General features: G+C 35.1%; 2 protein-coding genes across 3 annotated transcripts; both read left to right on the top strand.

Moving 5' to 3' along the window:
- Window positions 1-1755: 1755 nt before the first annotated feature.
- LOC141690065 (protein SUPPRESSOR OF K(+) TRANSPORT GROWTH DEFECT 1-like) lies at window positions 1756-6515 on the top strand. 2 transcript variants are annotated; one of them, XM_074494654.1, is made up of 8 exons: window positions 1760-2351; window positions 3410-3515; window positions 4756-4954; window positions 5120-5188; window positions 5265-5339; window positions 5428-5526; window positions 5624-5779; window positions 6071-6515. In XM_074494654.1, the coding sequence occupies exons 1-8, from the start codon at window positions 1871-1873 to the stop codon at window positions 6194-6196; spliced, it is 1311 nt and encodes a 436-aa protein (XP_074350755.1). In that variant the 5' UTR covers window positions 1760-1870; the 3' UTR covers window positions 6197-6515. The 2 variants fall into 2 exon arrangements, with proteins under 2 accessions (XP_074350757.1, XP_074350755.1); XM_074494656.1 differs by lacking the exons at window positions 4756-4954; window positions 5120-5188; window positions 5265-5339; ... (1 more) ...; window positions 5624-5779; window positions 6071-6515 and adding an exon at window positions 4403-4729 and having other exon boundaries at window positions 1756-2351.
- A 2868-nt stretch (window positions 6516-9383) lies between these two features.
- Window positions 9384-21425, top strand: LOC141689969 (protein HIRA). Its single transcript, XM_074494522.1, has 10 exons — window positions 9384-9863; window positions 15397-15672; window positions 15896-16147; window positions 16224-16624; window positions 16764-17784; window positions 18715-18925; window positions 19086-19326; window positions 19527-19649; window positions 20029-20146; window positions 20625-21425. The coding sequence occupies exons 1-10, from the start codon at window positions 9756-9758 to the stop codon at window positions 21066-21068; spliced, it is 3195 nt and encodes a 1064-aa protein (XP_074350623.1). The 5' UTR covers window positions 9384-9755; the 3' UTR covers window positions 21069-21425.
- Window positions 21426-22119: the final 694 nt, after the last annotated feature.

Below are 22119 nucleotides of genomic sequence, written 5' to 3'. Positions count from 1 at the left end.
TTGCAGCCTCAAGCTCTACATTAATATTCTTTTAATGCCTCTATCTCTGATTGGTGCATAACCATTTTACTGTAACTATTGTAATACAGTACCATAATATTTAAAAACGAATGATCAAAACACATGCATACTTTTGAGTCATTTAAAATAATTAAGTGGTTACCTGTTGAACAGAAGCAACATTGATAGACATAGCAAATAGAAAGCAACCTTTGACAATCATATGCAAAAATAGGAATCAACATTGTGAGTATTTATATAAAAAAATAAATCAAATACGTGAATAAACAACCAAATCGCACACAAATATAAACATAAACATGTATGTACAAAAAGAGGAGATTGCATGCATACTATGAGGTGAGGGTTGTGTAACGATATGAGCATCACTTTTCTTATGACATGAAAGTTGTTTAGAACTAATATCAAACAGTTGGAGTGCAAAAACTTAAGTTCTAACAAAATTGAAAAAATAATTGAATCATGATAAGACTAAAAAGATCACAGGATTGTGTATTGAAATGTTTCAAAAGATTAACGAAAAAATATTAACGAAATCGAGATATGTAAAATTACAGTAGAATGGTGTATACAAAAAAGAATGTTAAACACAATCATATCTTTGAATCATTTGAAAGAATAAATTGGCTACCGGTTGAATAGAAACAAATATTGATAGTTATCTGCAAACAGAATCAACAACTATTGATAATCATCTGAAAAAAAAAATCAAAATTATGAGTGTTCAGCTATAAAAACAAATCTAGAATGTGAATAATTAACCATCACACACAAATAAAAATATAAAACATGTATTTACATATATACTATAAGAAATTACGGATTTATGATGAATGAAGAAGAAGAATGTTTGAGATGATGAGTATTTCCCGTAAAAGGTGAAGAAGATACAATCTAAAAAATTTGAATTATTCTGTTAACGTAAATTGTGGATCTATGATTGATTTATTATTGATTTGTTATATCGGTGAAAATATTTTAATTGTAGGATTGATATTGTTTCTAATATTTTAATTGTTTTAAAACACATATAAGTATTGGTTAGTCCATGATCTAAGCTAATTTGTATAGAAAATAGTATGTTGAGGAAAATGGGTCGACCCACTGGTCAAATTTCAAAAATATGGGTCAAAATATTTACAAAAATGTTATTCTTACTACAAATTTTTAGGTCTATTCACTAGTGCTCGTTAAGATATAATAGATAATAGATATCAAATAATGAGATATTAATTGCGATTTATACAAACTTACAATTCTCGAGAAACAAAATCTTATATTTACTACTATATTTTTTATTTGCGATTATATACACTTGCATATTTAAATTTTATGCAACAATTTTGTTAACCAAACATCAGTTATGAGTTTGAAATTAACAAATCTCATGCCTGGTATCAAATATATTTGAAACAAACGATCCTATGCAAATATTTGTTTTTATACAAACTAGTAATAATATTTTTGTAAATATAATATTGCCCTCGGTGCAAATATTTCTTTTTCATATAGATTAGTTATGATATTTTTGTAAATAAAATATCACATTTTTGTATTTATACTAGATATCTGTAATCTCAGAAAATGTAATATCAATTTAACTAAATTTATGAATTTAGTAACTGATAATAAAAGTTTGCAAAAATATTAGTAGTAATCGTATTGCTTCAATTAATTTGGAATTACATTCCTTAATCAGCAAAATTTAAAAGTTAAAACAATGGTAACACAAGCACACACGTAAAAACCAACAAACGGCATAATGAAATAAACCAATTAAAACCCACTCCCTTTGTTTCATTTCCACCAAACCCTAATTTCAATTTCCCCCGAAATCAAAGGGCTCAAAATGTACAGCAACTTCAAAGAACAAGCAATCGATTATGTAAAACAAGCCGTTCAAGAAGATAATGCTGGTAATTACTCCAAAGCCTTTCCTTTATACATGAACGCTTTAGAATATTTCAAAACCCATCTTAAATACGAGAAAAACCCTAAAATTAAAGAAGCTATTACTTCTAAATTCACTGAGTATCTTCGTCGTGCTGAGGAGATAAGAGCTGTTCTTGATGATTCCGGGTCGGCTCACAATGTCGGGTCGGGTCAGAATGAGAATGTCGGGTCGGTGGTTTCAAAACCCAAAGCTAAAGGGGGGAGTGGGGAGGAAGGGGATGATCCGGAGAAGGACAAGTTGAGAGCTGGGTTGAATTCTGCCATTATTAGGGAGAAACCGAATGTTAAGTGGAATGATGTGGCCGGGTTGGAGAGTGCTAAGCAGGCGTTGCAGGAGGCCGTTATTTTGCCCGTTAAGTTCCCGCAGTTTTTTACTGGTAATGTTTGTTGAATTTGGTGTGTTTTCTATTTAAATTTGAGTTGATCGCGTTTTTGTATTTTTTTAAAAATTTTGTTGCCTAATAATAACGAGGCACTCGGTTCGGTTTAATTTTGGTTTTGGTTTAAGTCTGATCGTGTTTCTGGGAAATGTAGGTTGGTTTAAGATTGATTTTGGTTCGGGGAAATTTAATGTTAATATATGCGGAGATTGATGTTTGAAATGTGTCTTCCATTTGAATTAGGCTTTTAGATATTTCAAATTGGAATTTTAGAAGTGATCAAGTGGAGATAAAATACATGTTTCAGCAATAAGCTGTGATGCTAGCACTTTCTTAATGGTAAAACTATAAAGTTAATAATAAGTAAAGGGAAAAGAGTTCAATTTTACTTGAATGGATGAACAAAACAAAGTAGGATTGTGATGTTAATCTTTAATTCTTTCGAGTGTTAAGGGTACTTTTTGAATCATGTTGAATGTGGTATCCGGCTAAATCACTGATTTTCGTGATTTTTATAAGAAAGATAGAAATTTCTAATTGTATCTGATATGAGGTCAGGTATCAGGTGGATTAATTGTTTCAATTACTTTTCCCTTGTTCAACTATCTTAGTCCACATGATGATTCGGAGAGAAAGAAATTGGGTTTTTGTGTCTGTGTCAAAATAGAGACTTATCTTCTTTCTCATCCTTGTTAGTTGTTTTCATACAAACGAATAATACGATACATGTAATGCACATTTTTACAAATGCAGAGTTCGTAGGAGTATTGGGAATTCTTGTTTAGCTAAGGTATTTACAGTTTTTCTATATTTCTAGTTCAATGCCGAACTCAATTGGTTATATTAAGCTAGCTATTTTTGTGTATTGGTTATTATTTCTACGTAAAGTAGTGTAATCAGTTACATATCCAGGAGTCCAGGACCCTTTTATCATAGAGACAAGTTACTAGTTACACTATTTTTAGGATTATTAGCTGAATGTAATATACAATTATTTGTCTGTTTGGCTTCCCTGTATATATCTTCACATTTCTAACGCAATTTTTTCCCTTTAGGAAAAAGAAGGCCATGGAGAGCTTTTCTTCTATATGGCCCTCCCGGAACTGGGAAGTCATACTTAGCCAAGGCTGTTGCAACTGAAGCAGATTCTACATTCTTCAGGTATGTAATCTGACTGACTAATGGGAAATGAAGTATCACCTTTTTTTTATCTCCCTACCTGGTTTTGGTGTATTTTTTCAATCTAGGAATAGTCTAGAACTACAAATTTTCCTCACTTTTTTTTTTGTTTATCAGCATGACATGTACATTTTCTAGTTCCCAGTTTTAATAAATATCTAATAAATATCAGAATTTTTTAATATACTATATATTTATGGAGATTTTAGGGAAACCCTTTGGATTTGCTGATAGGCTCCATATGTCTTTCTCTCCTTCAATATAGAATTATTTTTTAGCAGTGTTCCACATGTCACTGTTTTTACGTACTATAAAGAAGAGGTAGTAAAAGTATTACAATTTCACCATCTAGACGTGATTCCAATAATTGTCCGTGGAAGTGCCAAGTGTGAAACCTTTGACTAAATCAAATGACTTAAATTGTTTGTTTAGTGACTTGCATCAATAATGCTTCTAGGCTGATACTGTCTATGCTGTGTATAGTTCATGTACTTACAGAGGTATCAAGCTTGCAAGGCTTAAGGGGTTATAATGGACATCATATAAAAATTTGGAAGTTTATCATTCTAATTCTCAAAGCCTGGCCAGATTGTTACTGATGAAGGGATCTACATTCTTTCTTTTCTATATCACTCTTACCAATATTTGTTAAAAATCTACTCCTAAAAGTTGGCAACCCCAAAAGTTGCCAGCGTGCCCCCTGCGTAAATTAGAGGAAAAATATATTAAGACGGGGTGACATGAAAATAGGTAGAGTTAAGAGTTAAGTATACTTTTGAGGAATTGTGTGTGTTTTAAATATTCTGGGAAGTTGCCAACTTTTGGCAACCTTGGTTGACAACTTCTTGACAACCATAGAGCTCTAATAGGTTGGCGACGAAAGGTGCCATGCACATAAGCATTCACAACCTCTTGGAAACCCCTATTGGAGATGCTCTTAATGTCGCATAATTGGTAAACACAAATACTACTGAATTAATACTATGATTGTCCATGTTTACTTTCTATTGTTAATGCATGCTTTAACCTTCAGCTTTTTCCGATGTTACAATGGCATTTAATGCAAACTTATCTCTCACATTTATGCAAAACTATCAGAAGTGGTTTGGTTTGTTATGACTTTGTCAATATAAAAATCTGTCGCTCTTGTAGAAGTATTTTTCATAATGTACATCAACTCAATCCAATAAGTTGGCAAGTGCCAACTGCTTCCTTAGTGCAGTATTTCTTCTTCAGATCTGGTTTCAAAGTGGATGGGAGAAAGTGAAAAACTAGTATCAAATCTTTTTCAAATGGCTCGTGATAGTGCTCCTTCTATCATCTTTATTGATGAAATAGATTCTTTGTGTGGCCAACGTGGAGAAGGCAATGAAAGTGAAGCTTCCAGACGCATCAAAACTGAACTTCTTGTACAAATGCAGGTATTTAAGTTATAAATTAACGGAGAACTGTTATCTGATGAAATTTACTGCAAATACACTCTAAATCGACCTGTGTAAATGCCTCTTCTAATTCATTATTTCTCTGGATGTGTTCGTTTTACATGTTTTATTATTTAATTTTATTGCTCCGGACACGTTTTTCAGGGTGTGGGGACCAATGATGAGAAAGTTCTTGTTCTTGCAGCTACAAATACTCCCTATGCTTTGGACCAGGTCTGGGGGTTCTATGTGAAGTTCCCTATTTAGAAGATCTTTGTCATTGTACTTTTTGTAACTGATAAATTTACAGGCTATTAGGCGAAGATTTGACAAACGTATATACATTCCCCTACCAGAAGGAAAGGCACGCCAACACATGTTTAAGGTGAAGGGACTTATTGTATAGTTAGTTTTCCAAAAGCAACTTTATGCTTCTGCTATCTAGTTGATTGTGATGTGGTGTACATAATCAGGTGCATTTGGGAGATACCCCCCATGACTTGACTGAAAGTGACTTTGAAACCTTGGGTTACAAAACAGAAGGTTTTTCTGGTTCTGATATTTCAGTTTGTGTAAGCATTGAACCTAACAATGTTATTTCATTACTACTATTGACCTTTTCCACATTTTGTTTTGCTTTCTCAAAATTACTATTTTTTCTGTAAAAAGGTCAAAGATGTCCTTTTTGAACCTGTTCGGAAAACCCAAGATGCCATGTTTTTTGTTGGTTTAAATGATGGTACTTGGGTACCATGTGGACCAAAGCAGAGGGGTGCTGTTCAAACAACAATGCAGGATCTTGCTGCCCGAGGACTTGCTGCCAAGGTAATTATTTTAACCTGTATAGCAATTAAATTTGTGTCTGCTTGTACTTCGATATGCCTGAGCCTATTGAACATTGCAAGGAATCAAGATCAGTGTCAGTTAATTAGATAACCCTTTTTAAGAATCTGAAAATGCAGATGATCATTCTTTTAATTTATTCCTGAACTGATTGAGATTAAAAATTACACTTTTGTGACAAATATATTTGATGTCAATTACTTGGAGTGCGTCTCTTGATTATGCGTTCGATGTATGTCATATCTCAGTTCTCACTGATCGATGTATTTGCAGATTGTTCCACCTCCTATATCCAGAACAGATTTCGATAAGGTCCTTGCTAGGCAGAGGCCTACAGTGAGTAAATCTGACCTTGATGTACATGAGAGATTCACTACAGAGTTCGGGGAAGAAGGCTGAGCAACTAAATCACACCAAAATATGTGATCACAAAGGTCGAAGAAAGAAAAAAGTTGGTGAAATAGAAGATTTATGTCAATCAAATCAATGCCTTTAATTGTAAGTTTTAATTTTTCATGTTACTGCCTCTTAGACATTTGCCAAAAGCTTTCCTCAAGCAAAGAGATAGTATGAGGCATCTGCAACTTTGCAATTTATAATTCTGCTTAGAGGGAGAATTCCAATTTGTATTTAACTCTTACCGGTGTGCTTGCGTTATCACTGTAAAATAGTGTTGCAGACGCTCTTGAATATGATGAATTTATGCTAATCTTTATAATTGGCCAGGCCATCTATCCAGTTGAGCAGAAACTATTGATGGCACCTTTTTTTTGCGCAACTATTGTTGGTACTTGGTATATTTTGATCTTAATGTGTGGTATATTTTTATGTGTCCAGGTTTAATTGGATATAAACCTCAAAACCGCAAAAATGGAATTAAGCAATATAGTATAGAACTCCCAAATATATTCAGTTCATATTTAACGAACACGTTTAAATTGTTTAAAAAAAAATATATACACCAACAGATTTGAATAATAGTAAAAATTAACAGATGCTGTGCTGATAAAATTTCTCAACACAGTGGTTGGGATCCTTCGCTGTTGTAGCATGTCTATTTGATTCACGGCGTGAACTGATAATTGTGGTCACGAAGAGAGCTTTTGGTAAGGAAGTGTGGCGGCCGGTAATATAAGTATGCATGATTGATCAGCTGCAAAAATGCTTATGTAGTATGGCCACAGAAAGGTGATTGTTGAAGAACATATCAGATAAACATACAACTGTAGTAACAAAATTTCCAGATCATTGAAAACATTTTCCTATTCTAATATATTACTATAGCGGGAATTTGATTCTAGAATCTCAGGTTCAGTTCCTTCTGAAAGAACCAGCTACGGAGATGGTTGATTCTCTTCACGAAGTCCAGACAGACTCCTGGTGTAATCAAACTAAATCGAAACGATGCAATTCTTGACTTTCAACAGCAGGAGTCGATAATTTGGATGCATGATGTCCATTAGCAATTGAAGATGCTGCTGGAAAATCAGTGGATTTTAACCTATCAGCTGTTTCAACTGTAGATTGTTTACATGTATCTGCAATCCCCTTATCCATCATTATTCTTGTCAATTTTTCCGGAGTTCAGCAGTAGTTATATTTACAACGAGTAGGCGTGTTCTTCAATTTTAACTTCGTTACTTCCCTGCTTCGAATATATAGCTTTTCCAGTTCTACGCAGTGCACAGCTTCAGGCACATAAGTGGAAGTGCAGCACCAGATCAGACTCAGTACTACCATGTGACTTAACTGTCAACGAGGCTGTTGATTTTTATCTGGCAGAAATGGCGCTAATTCAAGTGATCCAAAGAACTGGTGTACATCCTCCAACAAAGTTATGGATTTCTGCAGTTGAAGAACTGGGGAGTGCTCCAGTATTCCCAGTAATTCCCCCATAAAAATGCAAGGTATCGTTTCTTATAAATGAGTTCATTGAAACCTCAAAAAAATCTTCTTTTAAAAACCTTTTCTCATGCTACAACATGTCCATATGTTCCAAATCGCGACTTTATTTGGCCACTGGTATTAGTTTTGCACAAACAGTACTCTAGAGTTTAGATCCTTTTTAAGGCGATTCCTGCGGTGTGTTTACTGGAATTTGGAATTAGCTACTGATTGGAGGGAGTAAAAAGATCTTTGCGCAGGACAAGGTGGCAGTGATCAGCTGTAAGACCGTATAAATGGCCACAGAAAAAGGAATTTTTGAAGCTTCTTTTTCTGAACAGGGAACAAATGTGTTGAAATAATCATAGTAAGTTAGAATGGCGCAATTCTTTACTCTGCAATTGCAGCCATTACAAAACCTTGTCATACTTTCCGGATTCCAGAAGTAACAAAATCTACAATAATGATTACAGGCATGTTCTTCAATTTAAACAGATACATATTTTTCACTTCCTTGTCTACTTGTAATATACTTTTCTTTCTTGCAGCAGCTTTTATTGATAATTCTCACAGTTTCATTGGAAATCTTCAGATACTGCAGTCACAGTTTCTGGAACATAAATGCAGATGCAGCACTAGATCCTTGGACTAACACGCGACTCCACTGTCAACGACGCCTTTGATTTCGTCCGGCAGCAATGGCGCTAATTCTAGTCATCCAAAGGAGTCTACTGCTCAATTCCAAAAACTAGCCAAAATAGTTATACGAGTTAAGCTACCTGATATCGATGTCCCAGGATGAAAGGAAAGCTTAAACTTGTCTTGGAAAGGCCCATTACTGCACTTTTAAAGCTTGATCATCTATGTGTTGTTAATTTTACACATATAATGAACCTTTAAGGCTTAAGTTTTCAACAACTTGAAAGTAAATAACTTTCAGAACAGAAAATAAGACTTAAAAGTGCAGCAATGGAAGTTATTATAACATTGACATGAACAACTTTACTGCATTAACATCTCAAGTTATTTTTCTTAAATATCCTAATGCAGTAATGCAGGATATGAAATCTTGTTCTTTAAAGGAGGGGCAACACTCAACAGCAGATTTAACATGTACAGCTTTTTTAAAAGCTATAAAGTACAACTTCATATAGTTGATTAATATTTTAACCTTTATAACAACCAAGGCCTGACAGTTGATTCGTTATTACAATTTTGCCATCTTTGTTTGTATAGTCCAACTACTCAGAAAGCAGATCAGTAACATAGCCACGAATAATAAAAATTTAAGGCTTTTTTTTTCCTAAATTTAAGGCTGAACCTTAATTAAATAGAGAAGGCCTAATGGATCGCCTAACTATACAGTACATACAATAATGTCAAGACTCAAACTTTTTAATTCCTATTTTCCATCTCCATTGAAAAATTTCACCAAATTATTTTCCTATTATTTTTAAAACCAAATAAAAATCGAAAAATTCAAGAAAATAAAACAATAAGTACCCAAAATATCAAACAACCTCTACATTATTATTTTCATCTTTCGAATTATATTTTTTTATTGGACTTAAAAAACCCATTTTTTTATAGATCTAAACATTTTTACAAAGTTAGAACGTAAGTATAGGTCCTATATATACAACAGAACATTACACACACATAAAAGTACTTAAAAAAAAATCACATCTTTCAAGTTTACCCTAGTATTATCAATGCTTTTGTTTCTTTACCCCTCTTCTCCTTCTCCTATTTTCCCCCTTTTCAACTCTTTCTTTAGATTTTGACCGTTACTTTCTCCTTTTTTTTCATTTTTTTTCTATTTTTTTCTTGGTTTTCTTCTTAAACTTCACTCTTTCACTAAAAAGTTTCAATCTTTAATCTGGGGTTTGTCTCAAATTGGGTTCTTTAGCTTGTTCTAACCCTAATTAGGGCTTTTCTTGGGTTTTGATTTTGTGGGTTTTTCGAAATTCTTGAATTTTCTGTGCAATTTCAAGAATTCAAGGGCTTTTCTCGGGTTTTAATTTTGTGGGGTTTTGAAATTCTTGAATTTCGTGTGTAATTTCAAGAATTGAAGATGATTGCTGATAGGCCCAGTTGGATTAGACATGAGGGCATGCAGATTTTCACCATTGATGTTGAGCCTGGTGGACTGAGATTTGCTACTGGTGGTGGTGATCATAAGGTATACTTGTCTTTTCGGTTTTCGAATTCGTCTTTTGAATTAAGAATTGGGATAATATGTATGTATATGTTTATGTGTATGTGTATGTGTATATGTGTTGTGTGTGTGTTTATATGTGGCAAAATCTTGTAATGTTGATATTTACGATTGTACTGAATTGAGTTGGTTTTTCGGGATTTTTTGTTGTAATTCGTATTGATAGTCTTGCAGTAGAGGCCACTTGACAGAATATCATAATGTGTGTGCGTCTGAGTGTGTGTGTGTACGGTCAGATTCTTATAAGGATAATGACTTCTTTTATCTTGGCTTTTCGGGTTTCTTTTGATATTATACAGATATTAGTCCGGCCTACTCAGCTGGATGATGAAGCCAAGATAATTTGTCTACTAGAGTACTAATGTAGTAGGTTGTTTGTGTATGACTAATTATTTTGTGGCGGTTTCAATATATATTATCTTTTATTCCTAAAATAAAAGAACTTAAGATAGAATATCGTAATATATGTGTATGTAGAGGTGGCCATTCGATCGGGCCGTGCGGGCCGGGCCGAATATAATCCGGGCCGGTTTGATTAGAGCTAAATTCGTGAACAGACCGTTATGAAGTACGGGCCGTGCCGGTTCGGGCCGTGGAACGAGAATAGTGAACCGTGAACAGACCGCGAATTGAACGAATAATACGGTTAATTGAGAGGAGAGGAAAACGACCGAGTTATTCGCGGTTATTCGCGAATTGGCGAATTAAACGAATAAAATACATACTTGTACTGACAGAGTGACAGTTGGCGAATTGGCGAATTGGCGAATTAGCACAGTTAACTGAGTTTGCAAAATATTCATTCATTTATGTTTGTTTATTCATTCTTTGTCCGATCTTTTTCTTTTTATGTGTACACCTTCTTTTAACTTGGATTAATTTATTTTCATAAATTAACTAATTGATGTAATTAATTAATAGAAAATTAAATCAATTTCTTGATTCGGGTCTCTAAAAAAATGGTGTTAATTTTCTTTCCCGAATTTGTAAAACTACAATGTGTTAAAATAAAATAGGGAAAAGAGGACGATACCTCTATAAATTTTATTAATTTAAAAAAAATGTTACAATTGATTTGAGAGGACTCCTCTCCCAAAAAAACGGAACAAACGGTGTTTACATTTTAAAGAAAATATAAAACATAACAAATTCTAAAAATACATGGCAAAAATATTTTGTTAACTATTCAAATTCTTCTTCTTCTTGTGGATCGTTCGCTGACGTGCCCGATTCCGATGAAGTGTCCATCGTCATCCAAGTATCCTCTTCACCGTCCGAGTCATCTTTTTTCTTCCCTTGTTGTCTCTTTGCCGCTTGATCCCAATCCTTTTTGCAAACACATATCTTGACCACATCCGGTGCAAGACTTGATCTCTTCTCGTCCAACACTCTTCTACCGGCACTGAAAGCGGACTCGGAAGCAATGGTAGAGGCGGGAACTACTAAAATGTCCCTTGCAATTTTAGCTAATACCGGAAATTGGTTCTCATGATTCTTCCACCACGTTAGTATTGAAAAATCCTCATCAAACTCATAGTTATATGAAAAAAACTCTCTAATCATGCTAAATGAAGTTGTAGGTGTAGATGCATTTTCGGGAATTCTACACTTTTGTTTTTTAGTTAGGATACCAAGCAATGTGGGATTAAACCTACTAGACTGACTAGTCTTAGGTGGTATAATATTTTGAGTTCTAGGAGTATATAGATCTATAAGACGATGTAATAAGTCTAAACAATTTTGCACATAAAGCACGTGATTATATGAAACTCCCAACACCGAGTAATAATGTTCTAACATATTTTCTAAACCTTCTTTTCTAACACCGGGATCAATAGACATGCAACACCATAAATATAAGGAAATTCAGTAAAATATTCTATCCACTTTTTTTTCATATCAACAATGATTGCACCAAAACAATTATCATTTTCATATGCTTTTAAAGTAGTAATAATATTAACACACTCGATAATAACAAGATGTACATTTGGCTCGTAAACGTAAGAAAATATCTTAGTACCACGTGCATAACAATCAAGCAAATCACGTACCCTAATTGCCAAGTCCCATTCATTTTCGGTAATAAGTCTATCCTCCACTTGATTTCTTGGATCGGAATTATATAACTCGGTGATAACTACCTTATATTTAATTGTCTCGCATATTAATTTATAAGTCGAACTCCATCTCGTGGGACAATCAATTCCCCACTTTTTGGGTATTAATCCGTTTTCTCTACACAATTTTTTATATTGTCTCTTTAATGTGTGTGCGATACGTAAATACTTAATTATTTTTCTAATAGGTGCTAAAAATTCGGTTATTTGTTGAATACCCTTTTGAGCCGATAAGTTGATTATGTGTGCACAACATCTAACATGCAAGAAAACACCATCTAAAGTAGTAGGAATATCTTGTGCAATATAGTAAATAGCTTTATCATTTGCCGAAGCATTATCTAAAGAAATAGTAAACACCTTGTGTTCCGGACTCGTCCATAACATCAAAGGCAATTATTCGTTTTTGTAAAAAATAATCGGAATCAATCAAATGAACGGTAACACAAATAAAAGGCTCACCGCAACTCGAACTCCAACAATCACTAGTTAAAGAAACCATGCCATCATAATCACGAAAAAATTCAATTAATTGTGCTCGTTGACTATAATATTGTTTTTGTGTGTGACGTTTAAGCGTGTTCCTAGGAATTCTTTTAAATGCCGGATTTATTGATTCTTTCATCATGTGCTCTAAATCTTGACTCTCACCGTGAGAAAAAGGTAACTCGTCTAGTGTAACATAAGTAGCAAAAGACTCGATCATTTTATCTCTACTATAGTGGAAAGGCATACCTCCACCGGGAGTCGATGTCACGAAACCACCAATTTGTGTTTGTTGCGGTGATTGTCCACGTGCCTCTCCACTTTCGTGACTTTGTTTCGAAATTCCGTGATTAACTTTCAAGTGTCGATCAAGTGTACCCGTACCGGCCCCTTTAGAGTGAAGAAAAGGAGATTGATTTCGGCCACTTTGAATACAAAGCAAACAAAAACATTTAAATCTGTTGGGTTCTTCCGTTGCTTGTCTCGAAAAGTAATTCCAAACGTGCGAGGATTGTCTCGAAGAAGTACAAGTGGTGCCTGCATATTTTTAATATAAAAAAATTAACAAAATATTCGAATACAGAAACTCACAAACAAGTTTTGTATTATTAATGTTTTCCTTATATAACGATTAATTTTTTGTAAATACAATAAAAAATTTAAATAAGGGGATAAAACATTAAGCGAGACATAAATGAGTAAATATGAGTGAAACCGAATGTTAATGAGAATGATCCATACATTTAAAATTAAAAATAATATAGACAGCTAATTAAATTTAACCTACACCCTCAAATAAATAAAAACCTATTTCAAAACAGATTTAAAAAAACAAAAATTCATAGATTTTTTACCAGTTTCGGGTCGGGGGGGTCGCATCGTATGTGCTTGACTCGATCCTTGAGATGTGTGCCCCTTCCTTCTTCCATTTGCTCGAATATGCTTGCCTGATTTTTTTTCGGTTTCGCCGGAATATTTCGCCGGAAAATTGGCTTCTTCATATTGTACCGTGTGGTTGTGAATTTGTGACTTGTTTGTGATTGTTGTGAGTTGTGATTCGAATGCGTGAATGTGAGTTGTGAACTTGTGAGTTGCCAACTTGCAGCAGTTGTGAATTGTGATGTGAGATCGAGAGAGATTAAGAATGAAACGAGAAAGAAAGAGATGGAGAGAGATTAAGAGTGAAGAGAGAAAGAAAGTTTGGACTAATATTTATAGTTAACAATAGCTGAAGAACGTTGAAGAATTGAACGTTGGATGACCGTTATGTTGTTGTCGTTGGAGAGCAGAACAGCAGCAGGCAGGTGACCGTTGGAGCTTGGAGGCGCGTGCACTGCAGAGGCGAGCAACAATTAACCGCGGGCCGGTTAACCGCGAATAAACTTGTGCTGGTTCGTTGGCGAATTAACCGGTTCGGGCCGGTTCCGGTTTTTGAAAATGTTATTCGTATTCAGTTCGTATAACTTCACGGTTTGTGCGAATAATTAACCGTTCGGTTGGCGTGCCGAATAAGACGAATTTTAACGATCCGAATTGCGAACGGGCCGAGCCAAACCGCTCGTTTGGCCAGCTCTATGTGTATGTGTGTGCATGCATACGAACAAAATCTTGTAAAGATGACTTCTATTAATTTTCTTTCGGTGTTCCCTTTTTTATAACATATATATAGCTATTCCTTAGTATAAGCGGTGCGATGCACACCGGAAGCGCTTCGCTTTGGATATGCGATGCGACTTCACTGAAGCGATGGCCTCTGTGTGCGTTGAGGGCTTAAACGCAGTGCGAAAAGCACAGAGAAGAGCTTTTTTTAATAGTTGATTATCTTCTCATATTTTTTTTTTCGTGTTTGCTGATTCTTGCATATAAATGCATATATACAAATGATACACATATAGATACTAGTCTAGTACATATAAACACTTAAGTTTCTTGTATTCTTATTTATGTTCCTTGTAAGTTGTAATACATGAATCACTGGTTTGTAATATATGATTTGTGATACACATTTGTACCAGATTATGACTAAATTGCGGTTGACTCCAGTTCTTGTTTTTATTTGTTGCTTGAACTTCAAATTATTCTAGACTTTGACATATGTGATGAATTTAGTTGCTTTATCATTATGCAATTTGGTCTTGCTTATAGGTGCCACGTTATCAATAAGTCTATTATGTTTATATCCATGTATATATGTATATTTACTTCTCTTTGGTGAATTTGCGCATTGCGCGCGTCATGTGCAAGGAGGCCTTTGCGCTTCTGTGCACATATCGCGTTTAATAAAATTGGCTCCTGCGCTCACAGCTTTATGATATAATTAGGGCTCCTGTGCTCACAGCCTTATGATATAATTAATTTGATGTTCTTCTAATTTAGGAGTTTATGTGGCAATGTTCAAGTATTGGAGTGTGCTTTTATCAAAATTATCAGCAGGGATCCACCTAGTGAAACTGTGACCCTGCTAGTTTAAATGTTTTGTTCATCCTCACACTTCGAATATTTAACTGCAATTTGCAAATTATAGGATACTTTGGTGTTCTCTTGGTCATTAAGGGTACTCGTACTTTGTCCCTGCTTTACAGTATTGACACTAGTATTCAGTTTATGTGATGTTGCAAATGTATTTATGTACATTATGTTTTTTAAACCTGATAATATGGAATTCCTAAATGTAATTGAGTTTCGCATTCATTTAATGTCTAATTTTTACTTGTTTCCTGTATATGCTCGATCAGAAAAGAGAATACTTATCATTTTGGTAAAGATATTTCTATAACATGTCATCCCAACTCATTTTACATCTTCCCATATGTTTCTATTTGGATGTGGATTCTATTTAGTGCAAGTTTTTTTAATAGATTTTGTGGGTGTGGATATGGTTTGTTGTGCAGGTTCGAATATGGAACGCGAAAGCTGTTACAAGAGAGCTTCCAGATGAAGGATCAATTTCACAACTTCTTGCTACTCTACGTGATCATTTTGGATCAGTTAACTGTGTTAGGTGGGCAAGGCATGGTAGGTTTATTGCATCTGGGTCTGACGACCAGGTAATAATGATTCATGAGAGGAAGCCGGGTTCGGGAACAACTGAATTTGGTAGCGGGGAACCTCCGGATGTGGAGAATTGGAAGGTGGCCATGACTCTGAGGGGACACACAGCAGACGTGGTAATAAGATTGATTCGGATGCACTTGTGTTTGTAGATATACATGTATTGAGTATATATGTGGTGCTAGTTGCTCTCTGATTTTCCTACTTCACGTTTTATGCATGTTTAAAGCAGCAAACGTTGAAAAATATGTTCAGTTCACATTAAGATTTGATTTTAATAGCTGTGTTCAACCATTTACTGTCTAACCAAAGAAATCTTATTTACCATGCGTAAATTAGGTGGATCTCAATTGGTCTCCTGATGACTCGACATTGGCTAGTGGGAGTTTGGATAATACTATTCATGTATGGAATATGAGCAATGGCATATGCACTGCTGTTCTAAGGGGTCACTCCAGTTTGGTTAAAGGTGTTACCTGGGATCCTATTGGTTCCTTCATAGCAAGTCAATCAGATGATAAAACTGTCATCATTTGGCGAACAAGTGATTGGAGCCTCGCTCATAGGACTGATGGACACTGGAGTAAATCTGTATGTTAATGAATGCCTGGTCAATGTTAATATTATTACCTTTTTTTCCTCTCTAATATAAATTTTAACTTTTCAGCTTGGATCTACGTTCTTTAGACGCCTCGGGTGGTCACCGTGTGGCCATTTTATTACCACAACTCATGGTTTCCAGAAACCAAGGCATTCTGCGCCGGTATTAGAGAGAGGAGAGTGGTCAGCCACTTTTGACTTCTTGGGTCATAATGCCCCAATTATTGTGGTAAAGTTCAATCATTCAATGTTCAGACGGAATATATCCAATTCTCATGAAGCAAAAGCTGCATCTATAGGGTGGACAAATGGGTCTTCTCTTAAGGCAGGGGATAAAGAATCACAGCCATATAATATCATTGCAATAGGGAGTCAGGATCGAACCATTACAGTATGGACAACAGCGAGTCCTCGCCCTCTTTTCGTGGCCAAGCATTTCTTTTCACAAAGTGTTGTAGATTTATCCTGGTAAATGCGCTATTGAACCGTTGAAAATTTTACGAACATAAATAACGTTAATACTATCACTTGAAAGTTTTTCATGATTTTTTTTCTTAGCCTTCTGGATTCCATCGGCTCTAAATTAATTAAGACGTACTTGTATCAGGAGTCCTGATGGATATACTTTGTTTGCTTGCTCACTTGATGGTACGGTGGCTATTTTCCATTTTGAGGCGAAGGAATTTGGACACAAGCTAAGTAATACCGAGTTAGATGAGTTAAAGAGAAGTCGTTATGGCGATGTCAGAGGCCGACAGGCAAATTTAGCAGAAAGTCCTGCACAGTTGTTGCTTGAAGCAGCATCAGCGAAACTGACCCCAGCCAAAAGGAAAGCTACAGATGTTCTACAGAAGAGCATGCCTTTGAAAACTTCCGCTGGTGTTGGGATCGAAACAAATTCTTTTAAACCTCAGACTGTTAATGGAAAGAAAAATGTACGATCAGGTGGTGATGCCATAACCAAGGCAACACCTTCTACCCGGGTTGTTAGTCCAGTGAAACAGAGAGAATATCGCCGTCCAGATGGTAGAAAGAGGATAATCCCTGAAGCTGTTGGAATGCCCTCCCAGCAGGAAAATATTTTAGGCGGTGCTTCTCAAACCTCTGAATTTCATTTGAACGCATCAGAACGTAATATTAATAATAATAACAATAATGGGTTTGGACATGCTGATGATGCTATCCAAGGAGTTACCTTGAGGAGATTAGTAGGAGGGAGCTCTGATAATAAGGAGCGTACGGGTGCCACTGCTAGGGCAGCTATCAGTGATAGTCTGGTAATCGAGAAGGTTCCAGTATCTGCTGGTACTGGTGGAAGCATGGGTGTTGAACAGGTAGGAATTTTGAAGAATTCAAGTTCTGCTACTGGTGGTGGTAATCTTTTAATTAGTGTACTTGATAAGAAGGAAGGTGAAGAAATGATACCTGTTAGCTTGGAGGCTCGTCCAAAAGAACATGCTTCAAATGACATCGTTGTGGTCGGAAATACATTAATGATAAAAGAAACTGAAATTACTTGTACAAGAGGGACTCAAACTCTTTGGTCTGACAGAATTTCGAGTAAGGTCACTGTACTCGCTGGAAATGCAAACTTTTGGGCTGTTGGCTCTGAAGATGGATGCCTGCAGGTATGTGTAACTTTCCTTTTTCTTTTCCCCCCCTCCTTTCGCTTATAGATACTTTGATTTTGCCACTTTGACTTGACGACATCAAAATAATTCCTTGTTTTTAACTGAAATTATATATTAAGCATTGCCTTAGTAAATGGTTGAAAAATAATATCAAGTAAATAAAGGATGAGGATAGCATTAAAGCTTCAACCTTTTGGTCAATAATGTTCAGCTTATATGTTCATGTTGCAGATTTTGTAACCCTCTTTCCTCTGGTGCTACATTTTCTGACATTCATCTACTTTAATTAATATATTGTGGGTAATCTAATTGAATTTAGACCTTGTGAAAATGTAATTTCTATTTTATTAAATTTTAGTCATCACTTGTGTAGTAATTTGGGTTTTCTCTTTGTCACGTGTTAGGTTTGATCTAATATACAAACAGCATAAACTAACAATTTAACAATTTTTTATCATGTCAAAATCGTTCAGTTTACTGTAGTTTATCCATTTGACTTTGAGGGTGGCTTCTATTGTACTAAAATTGTAGGGCATATATTAAATTTTGTGTGTTAGATAAGTGTCTATAATAAACCAGTATCTACCAGGCAGCATGTGCTTTAAAATTTAAATTTGTTTTGTTTTGGTTATCAATGTGTTGCCTATCTTAGCGTCACCTCAACTATCTTTTCTTAAAGTAGGGTCAACTTTCCATATCAATTGTTAATGATTTATACTCTCCATCCAAACCAAGCATCTACAAATAGTCCAGATATCCTAGAATAGATCTCCTTTCAACGTGATTATATAGTATCAACATATGTTGATATCTAATTATTTACTCATTTCATGAATTTCAATGGGAAAGAAGATGTAACACCATTGTTGAAAGTCATAATTTAGCTCATATGAGTGATTTTTTTTTTGTAATACTTATGTGAGACAGGTGTACACAAAATGTGGGAGACGTGCAATGCCGGCCATGATGATGGGATCCGCATCTGTATTTATAGATTGTGATGAGTCTTGGAAGTTGTTGCTTGTCACAAGAAAGGGATCAGTATATATTTGGGATCTGTTTAACAGAAAATGTCTTCTTCATGATTCTCTGGCATCATTAATGACTTCACATTTAAATTCTTCTGGTCAAGATGCAGGTAATGTAACAAGCTTGAAATTCTGAAAATTTATATCCCAACATTCCTTTAATAGGATCCATTCCTGCATTTCAGCAACATGCAGCATATTGTGCAGGTGTTTGCTATTATATCTTCCTTGTTTATTAATGTGTCTTTTTGCTTTCCTTTCTGTTTCCAGGTATGATTAAAGTGATCTCCGCAAAGCTATCAGAATCTGGTTTTCCTCTTGTTGTCTTGGGCACACGTCATGCCTTCCTCTTTGATATGAGCCTCATGTGCTGGTTGAGGGTTGCAGATGACTGCTTCCCAACATCAAATTTTTCAAGCTCGTGGAATTTGGGATTGGTTCACAGTGGTGAATTGGCAGGCTTGCAGGTGGATGTCAGAAAGTTCTTGGCTAGAAAGCCTGGTTGGAGTAGGTACGTAATTTTTTAAATAGTTTTAGGGAGTCTTAACAACTGTGCAAAACTGGTAATGCTTTTCGGAGTATGCTGACTACATATTTAAAACTTGCAATGATTTATTAGTTCTTTCCCTATAAGAGAAGGAGAAAACGAAATATGCCGAATACTACAAATTGTCTCGTGTGCTTAACTTTTTGTTGGGTTTAATGGGTCAGGGTGACTGACGACGGTGTGCAGACTCGTGCTCACTTGGAAACGCAATTGGCATCAGCAGAGGCTTTGCAATCTCCAAATGAATATCGACAGTGCCTTCTGTCTTACATACGCTTTCTAGCAAGGTTTGTTCTGATATTCTTGCTGCAGTTATTTTTGGGTTAATTGTTCAGTAATTTCTTCTTTTTTTTCTAGCCAAGTACATGTTTATTAATTAATGGTGTATAGTAGTAGGTGCATGTGTACTGTTTCATAGTGAATAATTTAATACTGGAGACCAACTCACATTGCTGGGGTTTGTTAGCTCACCCAAGTACTCCCAACTCATCAGACAACATATTACTTCACATATGACAATAACAATATCGTTATGGAAAGATCGACACCGGTTCTTAGCCTATAATAATATTGCGAATTTGGTGTTAGAATCTTTCAGTTCCATTATACAAATGTAGCAGTTTGTGCCGTGCTTGCTAAAGTGCATATTTATCTTTGAATTTACAGGGAAGCAGATGAATCCCGATTACGAGAAATATGTGAGAGTTTTCTTGGACCACCAACAGGGATGGTTGAATCTACATCCTCCGACCCAAAAAACCCAGCATGGGATCCTTGTGTTCTTGTAAGTTCTACTCTTGTTTGGCTGTACTAATTTTAAAGTTCTAAGCATGATTCCATTACTTTCAAATGACATATTAATATAAATGCGATGGTGTTTAGAGTAGTGCTCATCATCTAACAGAAAGATTATCCTGAAAAAGTGTGCATGTTTTTGACTTGAATAATATTTTTTTATTTGCTAAGGCTTAAATAGTATTTCTGATTGCTGTTGTGTAAACTATTCTATACTGAACTTAAAATTGTCTCGACATTTATAATTTTCACATGTAACTTTGTTTTCTTGGACTTGGCACCTGTTAGCAAGGCACATATGTGAACACTGAAAATATTAATTAATAATCCTCCCCCCCCCCCAAAGTATAGCTGTTTCAGTGTTGCCTCATGCGTGTGATTTATTACTATCAAATTGTTTTGTTTATAGATACATGTCTAAATTATTTGTTGAGATCATTTGGAATAATTCATCTGGCTAATTATAGGGTCTAAAAAAGCACAAACTGCTGAGAGAAGATATTCTTCCTGCAATGGCATCAAATAGAAAAGTTCAACGGTTGCTAAATGAGTTTATGGATCTTCTGTCTGAATATGGGAGTACCGAGCCAATTCCAGAACAAAAAGATCCCAAATGTCCGATGCCAGTTATAATTGCAGATCAATCCAATCAGCCAATAACAGATAAGACAAACAATACCCCACCAGCTATAGATCAAGTGGTCTCTGATTTGCCAATGAAAGATCAAATAAATCCTTTACCCTCTGCTAACGGTGTAGATGAATCTGAACCTTCAGGAGCAGAACCGATGGACATCTCGAATGAAACAAATCAAGCCCCACTAGTCGTACCTGTAACAGATGGGTCAAACTCAGGTCAACCAGAAACAAAACTCAAAAATTCGGTCCCACCAGCAATAGAACTAAATTGAGTTAGCTTCAGGTTTTCAAATTCGGCATTTACGCACCCTAGAAGCTCATAGTATGACTAGTGGAGTTGAAGTATACTCCACTTTGATGCTTTCTGATCTGTATCTTCATGTTTGGCATTATCATAGAGCTCTTTAACCCTAGTTTTTGCGGCAAGTAGTTCAGATTTTAAATTTTCGTAGTTAATGTTTTTGTCCGCTTATATGCAAGTTTTTGTAGCAAGTTCGCAACTTAGACCAAGTTGGGTGGTGCTGTTGTAACACCGCATCACAACCAGGATACTGTACATCATAGTAACTTATGTCCGATGTTTCCTTGTCTGTAAAGTTTGTATTTTCATATATTTGATAATTTTGCCATGTCCTTTGTTTACCTTTATAAAATTCAACTTTAAACTTATTACAGAAGAACATGTTTATTGTTATTGAAAGTGTTAAATCTCTTTAAGTAGTAGGACTAAGGACTACTTTCAAATTCCATAAATTCTATAACATGATCATCAGTAAATATATTTTTCAAAAAATAATAGTGCTATGGTATGATATATGATCTCTGTTCTCGCATATTTGCATATATGGTCATATTATCTATTGAATTGGAACAGGCTTTCAAGGTTGTCACATTATAGGTTGAAAAAATATTTATTCTAATTAAAGACATATATGATCATCCCAATTTAAACATGTTTCTATTTAGAAATAATTTAACGAGTTCAGTTAATTTATAAACATATCCTAACTAGGACACTCCTTTATAATACAAGTAAATATAAACAAAGATGAAAATAAAAAATATTAGAAAAAAAAAACAATTTAACGCATAAGATGCATCACATAATATAAGTTTGTATTTTTTATAATAATGAGGTTTATGCGTTAGAAATAAGTATCCGTTCTTAACAAATCTAGAATCGAACACAGAAGGAAGGTGGGATGGCGAGAAATAATTTCTTAACACCTAACTGTCTCGTCGCACTCCATTTGTATTTGTTTGGCCGTTAGCGTGTTGATTTTAAAGTCATGTTAATTTATGCATATCATTATTATTTTCAAA

Source organism: Apium graveolens, chromosome 10, assembly GCF_009905375.1.
Source record: "Apium graveolens cultivar Ventura chromosome 10, ASM990537v1, whole genome shotgun sequence".
NCBI classification, from domain to species: Eukaryota; Viridiplantae; Streptophyta; class Magnoliopsida; order Apiales; family Apiaceae; genus Apium; species Apium graveolens.
This window is presented reverse-complemented; position numbering and strand designations above follow the sequence as displayed.